Source organism: Hordeum vulgare, chromosome 7H (genome assembly GCF_904849725.1).
Source record: "Hordeum vulgare subsp. vulgare chromosome 7H, MorexV3_pseudomolecules_assembly, whole genome shotgun sequence".
In the NCBI taxonomy this organism is placed as follows: domain Eukaryota; kingdom Viridiplantae; phylum Streptophyta; class Magnoliopsida; order Poales; family Poaceae; genus Hordeum; species Hordeum vulgare.
Window position 1 is genome coordinate 531260681 of NC_058524.1, and position 22125 is coordinate 531282805.

The following is a 22125-nucleotide window of genomic DNA, read 5'->3' on the forward strand; positions in this document are numbered from 1 at the left end:
TTAATGAAACTGACATAGGTGACATTCTACACATAATCACTGCAAAGAAAAAAGCACATAAGCCGTGCAACGAAACAGCGCACTATATCCAGAAGCACATTGCTGTCATATATTGCAGACACATGAAAATGACACTAGTCTCTCGTATACTTCTGCTACCTCAATTTCTACATATACTGATGGTAGTTGAAAAACTCAGCCATATCTCAAAATAAGGCATGCCTACAAGAAACTAAATAGCGAGATCTTGTAGAGAACAGTCAACAATTCCTCAAAAGGTATGGATCAAGCATGTAAACATACAGTGAATTAACCATTGATTTAGCACTCAAAAGGGTCATTGATTGTAAGATCGGCTGCTCTCTTCAGGCGGTAAACAACGGCTGCTTTAGGTAACTCATGTAGCACTGCAGAGATACCTGTTGGAAACTGTACACACTGCAATTCCTCTTTTATCTCATTCACCTTGTCAGCTGAAGACAAGATTTCTTGGTCCGAAACGACAACCAGCAAGGACTGCAGCTCTTGGGCATTCATGGCGATGAACTTGACGAATTCAAATTCATTCTGATCCCCTCGAAAATCGTGAATAACCAGCTTCTTGGCATGTGATCTCAAGCAATCAACCTGACTGACCTCCTGATAGAACCTGGCATGATGCTCCCCACTGGGTTCACTGGCAGTTACAGATGGATAATGCGGTGCAGACTGCAGATTAGTACCAATGTGAGACTAATTCGGTTAAATATTGATATATGATACGATTATAAAATGATCGACTGGCTGAAGGGAAGTTACCTCAATGTGCAGCGTCTCAACGTTGGGAAAGCATCTGAGGAAGCTGGCCAGCATCTTAACCTCCCCGGAGATGCCCAAATTCACCGCCAACGCCAATATCTCGACGGTTGGAACCACAGTCCTTGCGCTCGCCATTGTGTCCGGCTGCAAAGCGGTCCACCAAGACGTGGTACACAACATTACTCATCAAGTGTTATGTAATCATACTACAGAACACATAATCATGGATGGATCGATGTGGATGGAATAAGTTTGAGAGACTGCAATAATTATGGTAACTCATTGACTAGCTACTTCCTGATCAAAGAGGAGAACATGATGGATGGATCAATCGGGATGGAACAATTACAAGTTGAGAGAGAGATGGAGACCGAGAGACGTACGTACCCTGATGACGCTGTCACCAATCTGCAGCTTGTGAGTTCTTGTGTCCAGGTAGCCGAGCACGCGAAGCTTGGGAGCACAAGCGATCCTGACCGCCAGCGCCACACCCTTAAACTGCTGGAGCAAGTAGAGCCGCTGCAGGAGCGGCGTGTCCACAACGGTGAACTCCCCATCCTTGGACCGCCCATCGACAACGAGCGCGCACCTGAGGCTTTTGCTGCGGAGACGGACATGCTTGGCGTTATTGAGGGTGAGCCCGAGCCCAAGGGATTCCAGAACGGGGCAGACAGCGATCAAGCACTCCAGGTCCTGGTCGCTTATGACAACCCTCGTCAAGGTGAGAATCCGGAGCTGGGGAAGATTTATGTCGGCGCGGCGGCAGAGGTCGGCGGAGAAGGTCCAGAAGTCCAGGCTGAGGTCCTGGAGCGAGCCGGAGCGGAGGATGTCGGCGGGAAGAAGGCGCGCGGCGTCGGGCTGATTCACGGTCGAGGGAGGTGGCGCAGGGAGGTTGCGGTGGGGGTGCGCGAGAAGGAGTTGCTGCGTGCGCTTGTCGACGAGGAGGCGCGGCCACCCGGGGAGCTCACGGTTCAGGGAGGCGAGCCTGCAGTCGTAGAGGATGACGGAGCGGAAGCTTCCCGGGTGCTCGGCGAGGACTCGGGGTACCAGGGCGTCGCGGGCCGGCTCGGGGATGTCGGCATCCTTGAGGACGAGCGGGTAGGAGCGCCAGATGTGGCGCCAGCTGGAGGAGAGGGCGGCGGTGGCGATAGCTTCCGTGACGGGGAGGTAGGTGATCGTGTGATGGAGGAGGTCATCGGGGAGGGCGCTGAGGCGATCCCTGCCGGCGGCGAGGCGGCGCCTGCGAACCCGGCTGCGGGTGCCGTCGGCCATGGTGGCGAGGCGAGGGTTTGGTGCGGTTTGGTTTTGGCTGGAATGGGGACTGGCCTCGAACGTTCTACCCGGAGCGATTAAAATGGAGAGATGTCGTGCTAAAAGCTTCTCATCTACTCCAATTTAATTATTCATATTTACGCCTCATCTTTTAATTCCTCGTTTTTAGAAAATTAAACTCTTCTTCACCTAGCTCAGGGAAACCCCAAACCTAAATCGTTCACCCGAGTTTATTTGGATTGACGCGGATAAAAATGAAGGCCCAACACGTCGATCCAAACCCAGAACACATCCGCGCGGACACATGTCCGGTTCAAAATTCCGTTTGAAATGCGTCGGCACAGACGCGAAGCGGTCGCGACGCGCGTCTTCTCATGTCCGCGTCCCTCCGCACGTGGCGTTCGGTCAAAGCCAACGTCCTCTTTATTAACGACGACCGCCCACCGCGGACCCATACATCAACGATCCACACACGTCCTTTTTTAATCCGAGCGGACACAAAACCTAGCCACCATCACCATGGGGTTCTCCTCCGTGAAGGACAAGGGCAAGTCCCTTGCCGTTCCTGTCCACGCGAACCCCCTCGTCGGCGTCTTCACTCAGAGCACCGCTTCCCCTTCCCTACCCCGACGTTACGCTGCCGCACGACTGCCATTTGGATCCGAAGAGGATCCCAATGCCAGCGGTGCTGCGGCCGGCGTAGGCGCATGCGGAGGTGGTGAGGCGCCGGCGGGAGCAGCTGATGCTAGAGCAACGACGCAACCCCGTCTACTCTGCTAACCCCCTCCCCCTTACTCGGAGGCCTGGTTCGCGTGGGGGCACGAGGAGCAGCCCAATGCGGCGTTGGTGACGTAGTGTCTGGACCGTCGCCGCCCCTCGTCATGCGCGAAGAAGACCAGGAGGCGGAGGCGGCGTACCAGAACGCGCTGGCGACCGTCCTACATGCGAGCAAGGAGGAGGCGCTCCTGAAGGAGGAGGCCTACCGGAAGCAGCTGGCGGAGGCCATTGCGCTCTCCGCTGGACCCGTCGCCCCTGCCGAGCCAGGGCCGCTGGTCCTTAGGACCAAGTTATGCACGTGGGATGGGGTGGTGCGTGAGTGGGTCAGCGAAACGCCCGTCTGGTAGGGTGGGACGCTGGAGCAGGAGGTGGCCTACCTGAAGCACTAGCGACAGTGGCGAGTAAGGGAGGAGGACACAAAGGCCAGATGGATCGAGCAGATGGAGCACGAGGCCGAAGCTGGGGAGGAGCAGCGGCGTGCTGCCCAGGAAGCGCCGGTGCAACCATCGGCGGACATCGTCGCCGATGCCTGGAAGACGACCTTCCCCTGGGCTGGCCCGGCGCCGACGCTCGTCGACCTCACCGGCCCCAACGACAACGACGAAGAGGACGCCTAGAGCAACATGCATCCTCATTTTTAGTTTACTTACTTTTATGTTTAATGTAATGTGGAATATTGTCGGCCTTATAGGCCGACATTGAATGTTTAATTAATGATCTCTTTATTTTTAAAATGTCTACTTATGTTTTTTTCACGTTGCCTAAAATGGGTCACTGGCCGCGTTGGACGCAAACGCCGACCCAATTGCAAAAGCGGACAGAGATGTCCATCGGGTCGACCTAAACGGATAAAATACGGACATAGTGCGTGTCCGTTTGGGTCGGTCGGTTGGAGTTGCTCTCACCCCCTACAACTTGATCCCTTGAAAACTACTGATAAATTGTGAATTCATCCAAGTGTTTGTGTACAAACTCCGTTTGGAATAAATTATCACAACATATTAATTCAAAATTTCAAAATTACAGTACATGCAGTTCAGATACATGTCAAATTTAATGCTTTCAGACTTCACCACCGAAACTCAAGCACAACATTGTTGGGGAACGTCGCATGGGAAACAAAAAATTTCCTACGCGCACGAAGACCTATCAAGGTGATGTCCATCTTCGAGAGGAGATTTGGATCTACGTACCCTTGTAGATCGTACAACAGGAAGCGTTAAGAAACACGGTTGATGTAGTGGAACGTCCTCACGTCCCTCGATCCGCCCCGCGGACCGTCCCACGAACCGTCCCGCGATCCGTCCCACGATCCGCTCCGATCTAGTGCCGAACGGACGACACCTCCGCGTTCAACACACGTACAGCTCAACGATGATCTCGGCCTTCTTGATCCAGCAAGAGAGACGGAGAGGTAGATGATTTCTCCAACAGTGTGACGGCGCTCCAGAGGTTGGTGATGATCTATCTCAGCAGGGCTCTGCCCGAGCTCCGCAGAAATACGATCTAGAGGAAAAACCGTGGAGGTATGTGGTCGGGCTGCCGTGGCAAAGTTGTCCCAAATCAGCCCTAATACCTCAGTATATATAGGAGGGAGGGGGAGGGTCTTGCCTTGAGGCTCAAGGGAGCCCCAAGGGGTCAGCCAAGGGGGGGGGGGGGAGGAGGAATCCTCCTCCAATCCTAGTCCAACTAGGATTGGAAGGTGGAGTCCTTCCCTTCCTTCCCACTTCCCCTTTTTTCTCTTTGATTTTCTTTATCTCCTGCGCAAGGGCCCTCTCGGGCTTGCCCACCAGCCCACTAAGGGCTGGTGCGGCACCCCTAAGGCCTATGGGCTTCCCCCGGGTGGGCTGCCCCCCCCCCCGGTGAACATCTGGAACCCATTCGTCACTCCCGGTACATTCCCGGTAATGCCAAAAACTTTCCGGTAATCAAATGAGGTCATCCTATATATCAATCTCCGTCTCCGGACCATTCCGAAAACCCTTGTGATGTCCTTGATCTCATATGGGACTCCGAACAACATTCGGTAACCAACCATATAACTCAAATACGCATAAAACAACGCCGAACCTTAAGTGTGCAGACCCTGCGGGTCCGCGAACTATGTAGACATGACCCGAGGGACTCCTCGTTCATTATCCAATAGCAGGACCTGGATGCCCATATTGGATCCTACATATTCTACGAAGATCTTATCGTTTGAACCTCAGTGCCAAGGATTCATATAATCCCGTATGTTATTCCCTTTGTCCTTCGGTATGTTACTTGCCCGAGATTCGATCGTCAGTATCCGCATACCTATTTCAATCTCGTTTACCGGCAAGTCTCTTTACTCGTTCCGTAATACAAGATCCCATGACTTACACTAAGTCACATTGCTTGCAAGGTTTGTGTGTGATGTTGTATTACCGAGTGGGCCCCGAGATACCTCTCCATCACATGGAGTGATAAATCCCAGTCTTGATCCATACTAACTAAATGGACACCTTCGGAGATACCTGTAGAGCATCTTTATAGTCACCCAGTTACATTGTGACGTTTGATACACACAAGGCATTCCTCCGGTGCCAGTGTGTTATATGATCTCATGGTCATAGGAATAAATACTTGACACGTAGAAAACAGTAGCAACAAAATGACACGATCAACATGCTACGTTTATTAGTTTGGGTCTAGTCCATCACATGATTCACCCAATCATGTGATCCAGTTATCAAGCAACAACACCTTGCACATAGTCAGAAGACCTTGACTATCCTTGATCAACTGGCTAGCCAACTAGAGGCTTGCCAGGGACAGTGTTTTGTCTATGCATCCACACATGTATCTAAGACTTCATTCAATACAATTATAGCATGGATAATAAACGATTATCTTGATACAAGAATTATAAAATAACTTATTTATCATTGCCTCTAGGGCATAATTCCAACAGTCTCCCACTTGCACTAGAGTCAATAATCCAGCCCTCACATTGTCATGTGAATTGCATTGTAATAAATCTAACACCCATACAGTTCTGGTGTTGATCATGCTTTGCCCGTGGAAGAGGTTTAGTCAGCGGGTCTGCCACATTCAGATCCGTGTGCGCTTTGCAGATATTCACGTCCTCCTCCTCGACGTAGTCGCGGATGAGGTTGAAGCGTCGTTTGATGTGTCTGGTCTTCTTGTGAAACCGTTGTTCCTTTGCGAAGGCAATGGCACCCGGGTTGTCACAAAACAGGGTTATTGGATTCAGTGCGCTCGGCACCACTCCAAGATCCGTCATGAACTGCTTCATCCAGACACCCTCCTTAGCTGCCTCCGAGGCAACCATGTACTCCGCTTCACATGTAGAATCAGCTACGACGCTTTGCTTGGAACCGCACCAGCTTACCGCACCCCCATTAAGAATAAATACGTATCCGGTCTGCGACTTAGAGTTGTCCGGATCTGTGTCAAAGCTTGCATCGATGTAACCTTTTACGGCAAGCTCTTTGTCACCTCCATATACGAGAAACATCTCCTTAGTCCTTTTCAGGTACTTCAGGATATTCTTGACCACCGTCCAGCGATCCACTCGTGGATTACTCTGGAACCTGCGTGCCATACTTATGGCCAGGCTAACGTTCGGTCTAGTCCACAACATTGCATACATGATAGATCCTATGGATGAAGCATAGGGGACGGTGCTCATCTGCTCTCTATCTTTATCAGTTGCTGGGCACTGAGTCTTACTCAATCTCGTACCTTGTAAAACTAGCAAGAACCCCTTCTTGGACTGTTTCATTTTGAACCTCTTCAAAACTTTATCAAGGTATGTGCTTTGCGAAAGTCCTATTAGGCGTTTTGATCTATCCCCATAGATCTTTATGCCTAGAATGTAAGCAGCTTCTCCTAGGTCCTTCATAGAGAAACTTTTATTCAAGTAATCCTTTATGCACTCCAAAAACTCCATGCCGTTTCCAATCAGTAATATGTCATCCACATATAGTATTAGGGACGCCACAAAGCTCCCACTCACTTTCTTGTAAATACAGGATTATCCAACCACCTGTATAAACCCAAATGCTTTGATCACCTCATCAAAGCGTTTATTCCAACTCCTAGGTCCTTCATAGAGAAACTTTTATTCAAGTAATCCTTTATGCACTCCGAAAACTCCACGCCGTTTCCAATCAGTAATATGTCATCCACATATAGTATTAGGAACGCCACACAGCTCCCACTCACTTTCTTGTAAATACAGGATTCTCCAACCACCTGTATAAACCCAAATGCTTTGATCACCTCATCAAAGCGTTTATTCCAACTCCGAGATGCTTGCACTAGTCCATAAATGGATCGCTGGAGCTTGCACACTTTGTTAGCATTTTTAGGATCAAAAAAACCTTCGGGTTGCATCATATACAACTCTTCCTTAAGGAAACAGTTAAGGAACGCCGTTTTGACATCCATCTGCCATATTTCATAATCGAAAAATGCAGCTATTGCTAACATGATTCAGACGGACTTAAGCATCGCTACGGGTGAGAACGTCCCATCGTAGTCAATTTCTTGAACTTGTGAAAAACCCTTTGCCACAAGTTGAGCTTTATAAACGGTCACATTACCGTCAGCGTCCGTCTTCTGCTTAAAGATCCATTTGTTCTGAATAGCCTCACGGCCTTCAGGTAGTACTTCCAAAGTCCACACTTTGTTTTCATACATAGATCCTATCTCGGACTTCATGGCCTCCAGCCATTTGTTGGAATCCGGGCCCACCATTGCTTCTTCATAATTCGCAGGCTCATTGTTGTCCAACAACATAATTGATAAGACGGGATTACTGTACCACTTTGGAGTAGTACGCGGTCCCGTCGACCTGCGAGGTCCAACAGGAACTTGATCCGGAGTTTCATGATCATCATCATTAACTTCCTCCTCAACTGGTGTCGCAACAACAGGAGTTTCCCCTTGCCCTGCGCCACCATCCAGAGGGATGAGAGGTTCGACAACCTCATCAAGTTCTATCTTCCTCCCACTCAATTCTCTCGAGAGAAACTCCTTCTCGAGAAAAGCTCCGTTCTTAGCAACAAACACTTTGCCCTGGAATTTGAGATAGAAGGTATACCCAACTGTCTCTTTTGGGTAACCTATGAAGACGCACTTTTCCGCTTTGGGTTCTAGCTTTTCAGGCTGAAGCTTTTTGACATAAGCATCACATCCCCAAACTTTAAGAAACAAAAACTTTGGTCTTTTGCCATACCATAGTTCGTATGGTGTCGTCTCAACGGATTTTGATGGTGCCCTATTTAAAGTGAATGCAGCTGTTTCTAATGCATAACCCCAAAACGATAACGGCAAATCGGTAAGAGACATCATAGATTGCACCATCTCTAATAAAGTACGATTACGACGTTCGGACACACCATTACGCTGTGGTGTTCCACGCGGTGTCAACTGTGAAACAATTCCACATTGTCTTAAGTGAGCACCAAACTCAAAACTCAGATATTCACCCCCACGGTCAGACCGTAGGAACTTGATCTTCTTGTTACGATGATTTTCAACTTCACTCTGAAATTTGCTTGAACTTTTCAAATGTTTCAGACTTGTGCTTCATCAAGTAGACATAACCATATCTACTCAAATCGTTAGTGAAGGTGAGAAAATAACAATATCCGCCGCGTGCCTCCACACTCGTCGGATCACACACATCGGTATGTATGATTTCCAACAAGTCACTTGCACGCTCCATTGTTCCGGAGAACGGAGTTTTAGTCATCTTGCCCATGAGGCATGGTTCGCACATGTCAAGTGAATCAAAGTCAAGTGACTCCAAAAGTCCATCGGTATGGAGTTTCTTCATGTGCTTTACACCAATATGATCTAAGCGGCAGTGCCATAAAAACATGGCGCTATCATTGTTAACTCTAACTCTTTTGGTCTCAATGTTATGTATATTTGTATTATCACTATCAAGATTCAATATGAACAATCTTCTCACATTGGGTGCATGACCATAAAAGATATTACTCATAGAAATAGAACAACCATTATTCTCTGACTTAAACGAGTAACCGTCTCGCAATAAACAAGATCCATATATAATGTTCATGCTTAATGCATGCACAAAATAACATTTATTTAAGTTCATAACTAATCCTGATGGCAACTGAAGTGAAACTGTGCCGACGGCGATTGCATCAACCTTGGAACCATTTCCCACACGCATCATCATTTCATCCTTCGCCAGCCTTCGCTATTTCCCCAGTTCCTGTTTCGAGTTGCAAATATGAGCAACACAACCGGTATCAAATACCCAGGCACTACTACGAGAGCTGGTTAAGTACACATCAATAACATGTGTTGGAATTATGCCCTAGAGGCAATGATAAATAAGTTATTATTCGTTTATTATCCATGCTATAATTGTATTGAATGAAGACTTAGATACATGTGTGGATACATAGACAAAACACCGTCCCTAGCAAGCCTCTAGTTGGCTAGCCAGTTGATCAAGGATAGTCAGGGTCTTCTGGCTATGTACAAGGTGTTGTTGCTTGATAACTGGATCACGTCATTAGGAGAATCACGTGATGGACTAGACCCAAACTAATAGACGTAGCATGTTGATCATGTCATTTTGTTGCTACTGTTTTCTGCGTGTCAAATATTTATTCCTATGACCATGAGATCATATAACTCACTGACACTGGAGGAATGCTTTGTGTGTATCAAACGTCACAACGTAACTGGGTGGCTATAAAGATGCTCTACAGGTATCTCCGAAGGTGTCCGTTGAGTTAGTATGGATCAAGACTGGGATTTGTCACTCCATGTGACGGAGAGGTATCTCGGGGCCCACTCTGTAATACAACATCACACACAAGCCTTGCAAGCAATGTGACTTAGTGTAAGTTGCGGGATCTTGTATTACGGAACGAGTAAAGAGACTTGCCGGTAAACGAGATTGAAATAGGTATGCGGATACTGACGATCGAATCTCGGGCAAGTAACATACCGAAGGACAAAGGGAATGACATACGGGATTATATGAATCCTTGGCACTGAGGTTCAAACGATAAGATCTTCGTAGAATATGTAGGATCCAATATGGGCATCCAGGTCCCGCTATTGGATATTGACTGAGGAGTCACTCGGGTCATGTCTACATAGTTCTCCAACCCGCAGGGTCTGCACACTTAAGGTTCGACGTTATTTTATGCGTATTTGAGTTATATGGTTGGTTACCGAATGTTGTTCGGAGTCCCGGATGAGATCACAGACGTCACGAGGGTTTCCGGAATGGTCCGGAAACGAAGATTGATATATAGGATGACCTCATTTGATTACCGGAAGGTTTTCGGAGTTACCGGGAATGACGAATGGGTTCCGGATGTTCAGCGGGGGGGGGGGGGGGGGGGAGCCCACCCCGGGGAAGCCCATAGCCCAAGAAGGCCCTATGTGCCATAGATAGAAAATCAAAGAGAAAAGAAAAAAAAGGAGGTGGGAAGGAAGAGAAGGACTCCACCTTCCAATCCTAGTTGGACTAGGATTGGAGGAGGACTCCTCCTCCCCTTGGTGCGCAGCCCTTGGGGCTCCTTGAGCCTCAAGGCAAGCCTCCCCTCCCTCGTCCTATATATATGGAGCTATTAGGGCTGATTTGAGACAACTTTTTCAAGGCAGCCGGACCACATACCTCCACGGTTTTACCTCTAGATCGCGTTTCTACGAAGCTCGGGCGGAGCCCTGCTGAGATTAGATCACCACCAACCTCCGGAGCGCCTTCACGCTGCAGGAGAACTCAGCTACCTCTCCGTCTCTCTTGCTGGATCAAGAAGGCCGAGATCATCGTCGAGCTGTACGTGTGTTGAACGCGGAGGTGCCCTCCGTTCGGCACTAGATCGTGGGATGGATCGCGGGACGGTTCGTAGGACGGTTCGCGGGGCGGATCGAGGGACGTGAGGACATTCCATTACATCAACCGCGTTTCTTAACGCTTCTGCTATGCGATCTACAAGGGTACATAGATCGGAAATCCCCTCTCGTAGCTGGACATCACCATGATAGGTCTTCGTGCGCGTAGGAAATTTTTTGTTTCCCATGCGACATTACCCAACAGTGGCATCATGAGCTAGGTTCATGCGTAGATGTAATCTCGAGTGGAACACAAAAGTTTTTGTGGGCGGTGATGTGCGTCTTGCTGCCCTCCTTAGTCTTTTCTTGATTCCGCGGTATTGTTGGATCGAAGCGGTTTGGACCGACATTACTCGTACGCTTACGAGAGACTGGTTTCATCGCTACGAGTAACTCCGTTGCTCAAAGATGACTGGCAAGTGTCGGTTTCTCCAACTTTAGTTGAATCGGATTTGACCGAGGAGGTCCTTGGATGAGGTTAAATAGCAATTCATGTATCTCCATTGTGGTGTTTGCGTAAGTAAGATGCGATCCTACTAGATACCCATGGTCACCACGTAAAACATGCAACAACAAATTAGAGGACGTCTAACTTGTTTTTGCAGGGTATGCTTGTGATGTGATATGGCCGACGATGCGATGTGATATATTGGATGTATGAGATGATCATGTTGTAATAGATAATATCGACTTGCACGTCGATGGTACGACAACTGGCATGAGCCATAGGGTTGTCTTTAAACTAACGTTTGTGCTTGCAGATGCGTTTACTATTTTGCTAGGATGTAGCTTTAGTAGTAATAGCATGAGTAGCACGGCAACCCCGATGGCGACACTTTGATGGAGGTCATGGTGTGGCGCCGGTGACAAGAAGATCGTGCCGGTGCTTTGGTGATGGAGATCAAGAAGCACGTGATGATGGCCATATCATGTCACTTATGAAGTGCATGTGATGTTAATCCTTTTATGCACCTTATTTTGCTTAGAACGACGGTAGCATTATGAGGTGATCTCTCACTAAAGTTTCAAGACGAAATTGTGTTCTCCCCGACTGTGCACCGTTGCTACAGTTCGTCGTTTCGAGACACCACGTGATGATCGGGTGTGATAGACTCAACGTTCACATACAACGGGTGCAAAACAGTTGCACACGCGGAACACTCGGGTTAAGCTTGACGAGACTAGCATGTGCAGACATGGCCTCAGAACACATGAGACCGAAAGGTCAATCATGAATCATATAGTTGATATGATTAGCATGGGGATGCTTACAACTGAAACTATACTCAACTCACGTGATGATCAGACTTGAGCTAGTGTAAGTGGGTCATGAACGACTCAAATGACTAGAGAGATGTATATTTTGAGTGGGAGTTTAGAAAGTAATTTGATTAAGCTAAACTCTAATTATCTTGAACATAGTCTAAGTACACTTTGAATATATTTGTGTTGTAGATCATGTCTCACGCGACAGTCACCCTGAATTTTAATACGTTCCTAGAGAAAGCTAAGTTGAAAGATGATGGAAGCAACTTTGTAGGCTGGGCTCGTAATCTTTAGTTGATCCTACAAGCTGGGAAGAAGGATTATGTCCTTAATGCTGCGCTAGGAGATGAACCACCCGCTACGGCTGACCAAGATGTTAAGAACGCTTGGTTAACCTGTAAGGAGGACTACTCAGTAGTTCAATGTGCAGTCTTGTATGGCTTAGAGCCGGGACTTCAACGTCGCTTTGAGCGTCATGGAGCATATGAGATGTTCCAGGAGTTGAGGTTTATCTTTCAGAAGAATGCCCGGATCGAGAGGTATGAGACCTCCGATAAATTCTATGCTTGCAAGATGGAGGAGAATTTGTTTGTCAGTGAACATGTGCTCAAAATGTCTGGGTACTCAAACCGTCTAGCCGAGCTGGGGATTGAACTCCCGCAAGAGGCTATCACTGACAGAATTCTTCAATAACTGCCACCAAGCTATAAGGGCTTTGTGTTGAACTACAACATGCTAGGGATGAACAAGTCACCCGGCGAGTTGTTTGCGATGCTGAAAGTCGCAGAGTCTGAACTCCGTGAAGAGCATCAAGTGTTGATGGTGAATAGGACCACTAGTTTCAAGAGAAACGACAAAGGGAAGAAGGGTAATTCAAATAAGAGCGGCAAGCCTGTTGCCAATCCGACAAAGAAACCCAAAGCTGGACCTAAGCCTGAAACAGAGTGCTACTATTGCAAGGGTATGGGTCACTGGAAGCGCAACTGCCCCAAGTATCTGGCTGATAAGAAGGCGGCCAAAGAAAAATCAGGTATATTTGATATACATGTTATTGATGTGTACTTAACCAGCTCTCGTAGTAGTGCCTGGGTATTCGATGCCGGTTCTGTTGCTCATATTTGCAACTCGAAACAGGAACTGCGAAATAAGCGGAGGCTGGAAAGAGATGAAGTGACGATGCACGTGGGAAATGGTTCCAAGGTTGATGCAATCGCCGTCGGCACAGTTTCACTTCAGTTACCATCGGGATTAGCTATGAACTTCAATAATTGTTATTTAGTGCCTGCGTTGAGCATGAACATTATATCTGGATCTTGTTTGTTGCGAGACGGTTACTCTTTTAAGTCAGAGAATAATGGTTGTTCTATTTCTATGAGTAACATCTTTTATGGTCATGCACCCAATGTGAGAGGGTTGTTCATATTGAATCTTGATAGTGATAACACACATATACATAACATTGAGACCAAAAGAGTAAGAGTTAACAATGATAGCGCCATGTTTTTATGGCACTGCCGCTTAGGTCATATTGGTGTAAAGCGCATGAAGAAACTCCATACCGATGGACTTTTGGAGTCACTTGACTTTGATTCACTTGACACGTGCGAACCATGCCTCATGGGCAAGATGACTAAAACTCCGTTCTCCGGAACAATGGAGCGTGCAAGTGACTTGTTGGAAATCATACATAGCGATGTGTGTGGTCCGATGAGCGTGGAGGCACGCGACGGATATCGTTATTTTCTCACCTTCACTGACGATTTGAGTAGATATGGTTATGTCTACTTAATGAAGCACAAGTCTTAAACATTTGAAAAGTTAAAGCAATTTCAGAGTGAAGTTGAAAATCATCGTAACAAGAAGATTAAACTCCTACGTTCTGATCGTGGGGGTGAATATGTGAGTTTCGAGTTTCGTGCTCACTTAAGACAATGTGGAATTGTTTCACAGTTGACACCGCGTGGAACACCACAACGTAATGGTGTGTCCGAACATCGTAATCGTACTTTATTAGAGATGGTGCGATCTATGATGTCTCTTACCGATCTGCCGTTATCGTTTGGGGTTATGCATTAGAAACAACTGCACTCACTTTAAATAGGGCACCATCAAAATCCGTTGAGACGACACCATACGAGCTGTGGTATGGCAAAAGACCAAAGTTGCCGTTTCTTAAAGTTTGGGGATGTGATGCTTATGTCAAAAATCTTCAGCCTGAAAAGCTGGAACCCAAAGTGGAAAAGTGCTTCTTCATAGGTTACCCAAAAGAGACAGTTCGGTACACCTTCTATCTCAAATCCGAGGGCAAAGTGTTTGTTGCTAAAAACAGAGCTTTTCTCGAGAAGGAGTTTCTCTCGAGAGAATTGAGTGGGAGGAAGATAGAACTTGATGAGGTTGTCGAACCTTTCATCCCTCTGGATGGTGGCGTAGGGCAAGGGGAAACCCCTGTCGTTGCGACGCCGGTTGAGGAGGAAGTTAATGATGATGATCATGAAACTCCGGATCAAGTTCCTATCGAACCTCGTAGGTTGACGAGACCGCGTACTACTCCAGAGTGGTACGGTAATCCCGTCTTATCAATCATGTTGTTAGACAACAATGAGCGTGCAAATTATGAAGAAGCAATGGTGGGCCCGGATTCCAACAAATGGCTGGAGGCCATGAAGTCCGAGATAGGATCCATGTATGAAAACAAAGTGTGGACTTTGGAAGTACTACCTGAGGGCCGCAAGGCTATTCAGAACAAATGGATCTTTAAGAAGAAGACTGACGCTGACGGTAATGTGACCATTTATAAAGCTCGACTTGTGGCAAAGGGTTTTCCACAAGTTTAAGGAGTTGACTACGATGAGACATTCTCACCCGTAGCGATGCTTAAGTCCGTCAGAATCATGTTAGCAATAGCTGCATTTTTCGATTATGAAATCTGGCAGATGGATGTCAAAACGGCGTTCCTTAACGGTTTCCTTAAGGAAGAGTTGTATATGATGCAACCCGAAGGTTTTGTCGATCCTAAAAATGCTAAAAAAGTATGCAAGCTCCAGTGATCCATTTATGGACTGGTGCAAGCATCTCGGAGTTGGAATAAACGCTTTGATGAGGTGATCAAAGCATTTGGGTTTATACAAATGGTTGGAGAATCTTGGATTTACAAGAAAGTGAGTGGGAGCTCTGTGGCGTTTCTAATATTATATGTGGATGACATATTGCTGATTGGAAACAACGTAAAGTTTTTGGGGAGCGTAAAAGATTACTTGAATAAAAGTTTCTCTATGAAGGACCTAGGAGAAGCTGCTTACATTCTAGGCATTAAGATCTATAGGGATAGATCGAAACGCGTGATAGGACTTTCACAAAGCACATACCTTGATAAAGTTTTGAAGAGGTTCAAAATGTAACGGTCCAAGAAAGGGTTCTTGCCAGTTTTACAAGGTACGAGATTGAGTAAGACTCAGTGCCCAGCAAGTGATAAAGATAGAGAGCACATGAGCACCGTCCTCTATGCTTCAGTCATAGGTTCTATCATGTATACAATGTTGTGCACTAGACCGGACGTTAGCCTGGCCATAAGTATGGCAGGCAGGTTCGAGAGTAATCCAGGAGTGGATCACTGGACGGCGGTCAAGAATATCCTGAAGTACCTGAAAAGGACTAAGAAGATGTTTCTCGTGTATGGAGGTGACAAAGAGCTCGTCGTAAAAGGTTACGTTCATGCAAGCTTTGACACAGATCCGGACGACTCTAAATCACAAACCGGATACGTATTTATTCTTAATGGGGGTGCGGTAAGCTGATGCAGTTCCAAGCAAAGCGTCGTAGTTGATTCTACATGTCAAGCAGAGTACATGGCTGCCTCGGAGGCGGCTAAGGAGGGTGTCTGGATGAAGCAGTTCATGACGGATCTTGGAGTGGTGCCAAGCGCACTGAATCCAATAACCTTGTTCTGCAACAACACGGGTGCCATTGCCTTAGCAAAGGAACCACGGTTTCACAAGAAGACCAGACACATCAAACGATGCTTCAACCTCATCCGCGACTACGTCGAAGGGGAGGACGTAAATATATGCAAAGTGCACACGGATCTGAATGTAGCAGACCCGCTGACTAAACCTCTTCCACGGGCAAAGCATGATCAACACCAGAACTGTATGGGTGTTAGATTTATTACAATGTAATTCGCATGGTGATGTGAGGGCTAGATTATTGACTCTAGTGCAAGTGGGAGACTGTTGGAATTATGCCCTAGAGGCAATGATAAATAAGTTATTATTACAATTTCTGTGTCAAGATAATCGTTTATTATCCATGCTATAATTGTATTGAATGAAGTCTTAGATACATGTGTGGATACATAGACAAAACACCGTCCCTAGCAAGCCTCTAGTTGGCTAGCCAGTTGATCAAGGATAGTCAGGGTCTTCTGGCTATGTACAAGGTGTTGTTGCTTGATAACTGGATCACGTCATTAGGAGAATCACATGATGGATTAGACCCAAACTAATAGACGTAACATGTTGATCGTGTCATTTTGTTGCTACTGTTTTCTGCGTGTCAAGTATTTATTCCTATGATCATGAGATCTTATAACTCACTGACACCGGAGGAATGCTTTGTGTGTATCAAACGTCACAACGTAACTGGGTGGCTATAAAGATGCTCTACAGGTATCTCCGATGGTGTACGTTGAGTTAGTATGGATCAAGACTGGGATTTGTCACTCCATGTGACGGAGAGGTATCTCGGTGCCCACTCGGTAATACAACATCACACACAAGCCTTGCAAGCAATGTGACTTAGTGTAAGTTGCGGGATCTTGTATTACGGAACGAGTAAAGAGACTTGTCGACAAACGAGATTGAAATAGATATGCGGATACTGACGATCGAATCTTGGGCAAGTAACATACCGAAGGACAAAGGGAATGACATACGGGATTATATGAATCCTTGGCACTGAGGTTCAAACGATAAGATCTTCGTAGAATATGTAGGATCCAATATGGGCATCCAGGTCCCGCTATTGGATATTGACCGAGGAGTCACTCGGGTCATGTCTACATAGTTCTCCAACCCGCAGGGTCTGCACACTTAAGGTTCGACGTTGTTTTATGCGTATTTGAGTTATATGGTTGGTTACCGAATGTTCTTCGGAGTCCCAGATGAGATCACGGACATCATGAGGGTTTCCGGAATGGTCCGGAAACGAAGATTGATATATAGGATGACCTCATTTGATTACCGGAAGGTTTTCGGAGTTACCGGGAATGTACCGGGAATGACGAATGGGTTCCGTATGTTCACCGGGGGGGGGGGGGGGGGTGGCAGCCCACCCCGGGGAAGCCCATAGGCCTTGGGGGTGGCGCACCAGCCCTTGGTGGGCTGGTGGGACTTGCGCCACAGATAGAAAATCAAAGAGAAACAAAAAAAAGGAGGTGGGAAGGAAGAGAAGGACTCCACCTTCCAATCCTAGTTGGACTAGGATTGGAGGAGGACTCCTCCTCCCCTTGGTGTGCAGCCCTTGGGGCTCCTTGAGCCTCAAGGCAAGCCTCCCCTCCCTCCACCTATATATATGGAGCTATTAGGGCTGATTTGAGACAACTTTTTAAAGGCAGCCCGACCACATACCTCCACGGTTTTACCTCTAGATCGCGTTTATGCGGAGCTCGGGCGGAGCCCTGCTGAGATTAGATCACCACCAACCTCCGGAGCGCCGTCACGCTGCCGGAGAACTCATCTACCTCTGCGTCTCTTTTGCTGGATCAAGAAGGCCGAGATCATCGTCGAGCTGTACGTGTGCTGAACGCGGAGGTGCCGTCCGTTCGGCACTAGATCGTGGGACGGATCGCGGGACGGTTCGTAGGATGGTTCGCGGGGCTTATCGAGGGACGTGAGGACGTTCCACTACATCAACCGCGTTTCTTAACGCTTCTGCTGTGTGATCTACAAGGGTACGTAGATCGGAAATCCCCTCTCGTAGATGGACATCACTATGATAGGTCTTCTTGCGCGTAGGAAATTTTTTGTTTCCCATGCGACGTTACCCAACAACTGGTATATCGAATATACCTGATTTTTCTTTGGCCGCCTTCTTATGAGCCAGATACTTGGGGCAGTTGCGCTTCCAGTGACCCATACCCTTGCAATAATAGCACTCCATTTCAGGCTTAGGTCCAGCTTTGGGTTTCTTCGTCGGATTGGCAACATGATTGCCGCTCTTCTTTGAATTACCCTTCTTTCCTTTGCCGTTTATCTTGAAATAGTGGTCTTATTCACCATCAACACTTGATGCTCTTTACGGAGTTCTGACTCTGTGACTTTCAGCATCGCGAATAAGTCGTCGGGTGACTTGTTCATCCCTTGCATGTTATGTTTCAACACAAATCCCTTATAGCTTGGTGGCAGTGATTGAAGAATTCTATCAGTGATAGCCTCTTGCGGGAGTTCAATCCCCAGCTCAGCTAGACGGTTTGAGTACCCAGACATTCTGAGCACATGTTCACTGACAGACGAATTCTCCTCCATCTTGCAAGCATAGAATTTATCGGAGGTCTCATACCTCTCGATCCGGGCGTTCTTCTGAAAGATAAACTTGAACTCCTGGAACATCTCATATGCTCCATGACGCTCAAAGCGACGTTGAAGTCCCGGCTCTAAGCCATACAAGACTGGACATTGAACTACTGAGTAGTCCTCCTTGCGTGCTAACCAAGCGGTTTTAGGATCCTGGTCAGCCGCGGCGGGTGGTTCATGTCCTACCGCAGCATTAAGGACATAATCCTTCTTCCCAGCTTGCAGGAGCAACTTAAGATTACGAGCCCAGTCTACAAAGTTGCTTCCATCATCTTTCAACTTAGCTTTCTCTAGGAACGTATTAAAATTGAGGGTGACTGTCGCGTGAGCCATTGATCTACAACACAAATATTTTCAAAGTGGACTTAGACTATGTTCAAGATAATTAGAGTTTAACTAATCAAATTACTTGCTAAACTCCCACTCAAAAAGTACATCTCTCTAGTCATTTGAGTGGTTCATGATCCAATTCCACTAGCTCAAGTCCGATCATCACGTGAGTTGAGGATAGTTTCAGTGGTAAGCATCCCTATGCTAATCATATCAACTATATGATTCATGATCTACCTTTCGGTCTCATCTGTTCCGAGGCCATGTCTGCACATGCTAGGATCGTCAAGCTTAACCCGAGTGTTCCGCGTGTGCAACTGTTTTGCACATGTTGTATGTGAACATTGAGTCTATCACACCCGATCATCACGTGGTGTCTCGAAACGACGAACTGTAGCAACGGTGCACAGTCGGGGAGAACACAATTTCGTCTTGAAATTTTAGTGAGAGATCACCTCATAATGCTACCGTCGTTCTAAGCAAAATAAGGTGCATAAAAGGATTAACATCACATGCAATTCATAAGTGAAATGATATGGCCATGATCATGTGCTTCTTGATCTCCATCACCAAAGCACCGGCACGATCTCCTTGTCACCGGCGCCACACCACGATCTCCATCAACGTGTCGCCCATCGGGGTTGTCGTGCTACTCATGCTATTACTACTAAAGCTACATCCTAGCAATATAGTAAACACATGTGCAAGCACAAACATTAGTTTAAAGACAACCCTATGGCTCCTGCCGATTGCCGTACCATCGACGTGCAAGTAGATATTAACTATTACAACATGATCATCTCATACATCCAATATATCACATCACATCGTCGGCCATATCACATCACAAGCATACCCTGCAAAAACAAGTTAGACGTCCTCTAATTGTTGTTGCATGTTTTACGTGGTGACCATGGGTATCTAGTAGGATCGCATGTTACTTACGCAAACACCACAACGGAGATGTATGAATTGCTATTTAACCTCTCTCCAAGGACCTCCTTGGTCAAATCCGATTCAACTAAAGTTGGAGAAACAGACACTCGCCAGTCATCTTTGAGCAACGGGGTTGCTCGTAGCGATGAAACCAGTCTCTCGTAAGCGTACGAGTAATGTCGGTCCGAGCCGCTTCAATCCAACAATACCGCGGAATCAAGAAAAGACTAAGGAGGGCAGCAAATCGCACATCACCGCCCACAAAACTTTTGTGTTCTACTCGAGATGACATCTACGCATGAACCTAGCTCATGATGCCACTGTTGGGGAACGTCGCATGGGAAACAAACATTTTCCTACGCGCACAAATACCTATCATGGTGATGTCCATCTACGAGAGGAGATTTGGATCTCCGTACCCTTGTAGATCGCACAACAGGAAGTGTTAAGAAACACGGTTGATGTAGTGGAATGTCCTCACGTCCCTCGATCCGCCCCGCGAACCGTCCCGCGATCCGTCCCACGATCCACTCCGATCTAGTGCCGAACGGACGACACCTCCGCGTTCAACACATGTACAGCTCGACGATGATCTCGGCCTTCTTGGTCCAGCAAGAGAAACGGAGAGGTAGATGAGTTCTCCAGCAGCGTGACGGCGCACCGAAGGTTGGTGATGATCTATCTCAGCAGGGTTCCGCCCGAGCTCCGCAGAAATACGATCTACAGGAAAAACCGTGGAGGTATGTGGTCGGGCTGCCGTGGCAAAGTTGTCTCAAATCAGCCCTAATACCTCAGTATATATAGGAGGGAGGGGGAGGGCCTTGCCTTGAGGCTCAAGGGAGCCCCAAGGGGTCGGCCGAACGGGGGGAGGAGGAATCCTCCTCCAATCCTAGTCCAACTAGGATTGGAAGTTGGAGTCCTTCCCTTCCTTCCCACTTCCCCATTTTTTCTCTTTGATTTTTTTATCTCCTGTGCAAGGGCCCTCTTGGGCTTTCCCACCAGCCCACTAAGGGCTGGTGTGGCACCCCTAAGGCCTATGGGCTTCCCCCGGGTGGCTGGCCCCCTCGGTGAACATCCGGAACCCATTCGTCACTCCTGGTACATTCTTGGTAATGCCGAAAACTTTCCGATAATCAAATGAGGTCATCCTATATCTCAATCTTCGTCTCCGGACCATTCCGAAAACCCTCGTGACGTCCGTGATCTCATCCGGGACTCCAAACAACATTCGGTAACCAACCATATAACTCAAATACGCATAAAAAAACGCCAAACCTTAAGTGTGCACACCCTGCGGGTTTGAGAACTATGTAGACATGGCCCGAGGGACTCCTCGGTCAATATCCAATAGCGGGACCTGGATGCCCATATTGGATCCTACATATTCTACGAAGATCTTATCGTTTGAACCTCAGTGCCAAGGATTCATATAATCCCGTATGTTATTCCCTTTGTCCTTCGGTATGTTACTTGCCCGAGATTCGATCGTCAGTATCCCTATACCTATTTCAATCTCGTTTACCGGCAAGTCTCTTTACTCGTTCCGTAATATAAGATCCCGTGACTTACACTAAGTCACATTGCTTGCAAGGCTTGTGTGTGATGTTGTATTACCGAGTGGGCCCCGAGATACCTCTCCATCACACGGAGTGACAAATCCCAGTCTTGATCCATACTAACTCAACGGACACCTTCGGAGATACCTGTAGAGCATCTTTATAGTCACCCAGTTACGTTGTGACGTTTGATACACACAAGGCATTCCTCCGGTTCCAGTGAGTTATATGATCTCATGGTCATAGGAGTAAATACTTGACACGCAGAAAACAGTAGCAACAAAATGACACGAACAACATGCTACATTTATTAGTTTGGGTCTAGTCCATCACATGATTCACCCAATGATGTGATCCAGTTATCAAGCAACAACACCTTGCACATAGTCAGAAGACCTTGACTATCCTTGATCAACTGGCTAGCCAACTAGAGGCTTGCTAGGGACAGTGTTTTGTCTATGTATCCACACATGTATCTAAGACTTCATTCAATACAATTATAGCATGGATAATAAACAATTATCTTGATACAGGAGTTATAATAATAACTTATTTATCATTGCCTCTAGGGCATAATTCCAACAAACATATGGTCCAAATGAATTATAAAAATCCAAATAAAACATGATAAATGCACAAGAATCAAATGCAATGAAGTAGCGAGCATTGCCCAACAAGATGTCTTTTGCAGTTGGTTGTGACTTGTGAGATCACACACCTTGTAAATTCTATAAGACTCC

The 22125-nt window shown here is 47.0% G+C and overlaps 1 protein-coding gene across 1 annotated transcript; it reads right to left on the bottom strand.

Moving 5' to 3' along the window:
• On the bottom strand, positions 1-2115 carry LOC123412125 (FBD-associated F-box protein At2g26860-like). Its single transcript, XM_045105071.1, has 3 exons — positions 1186-2115; positions 799-942; positions 1-708 (listed from the first exon to the last, which is right to left on the bottom strand). The coding sequence occupies exons 1-3, from the start codon at positions 2068-2070 to the stop codon at positions 322-324; spliced, it is 1416 nt and encodes a 471-aa protein (XP_044961006.1). The 5' UTR covers positions 2071-2115; the 3' UTR covers positions 1-321.
• Between the last annotated feature and the right edge of the window lie 20010 nt (positions 2116-22125).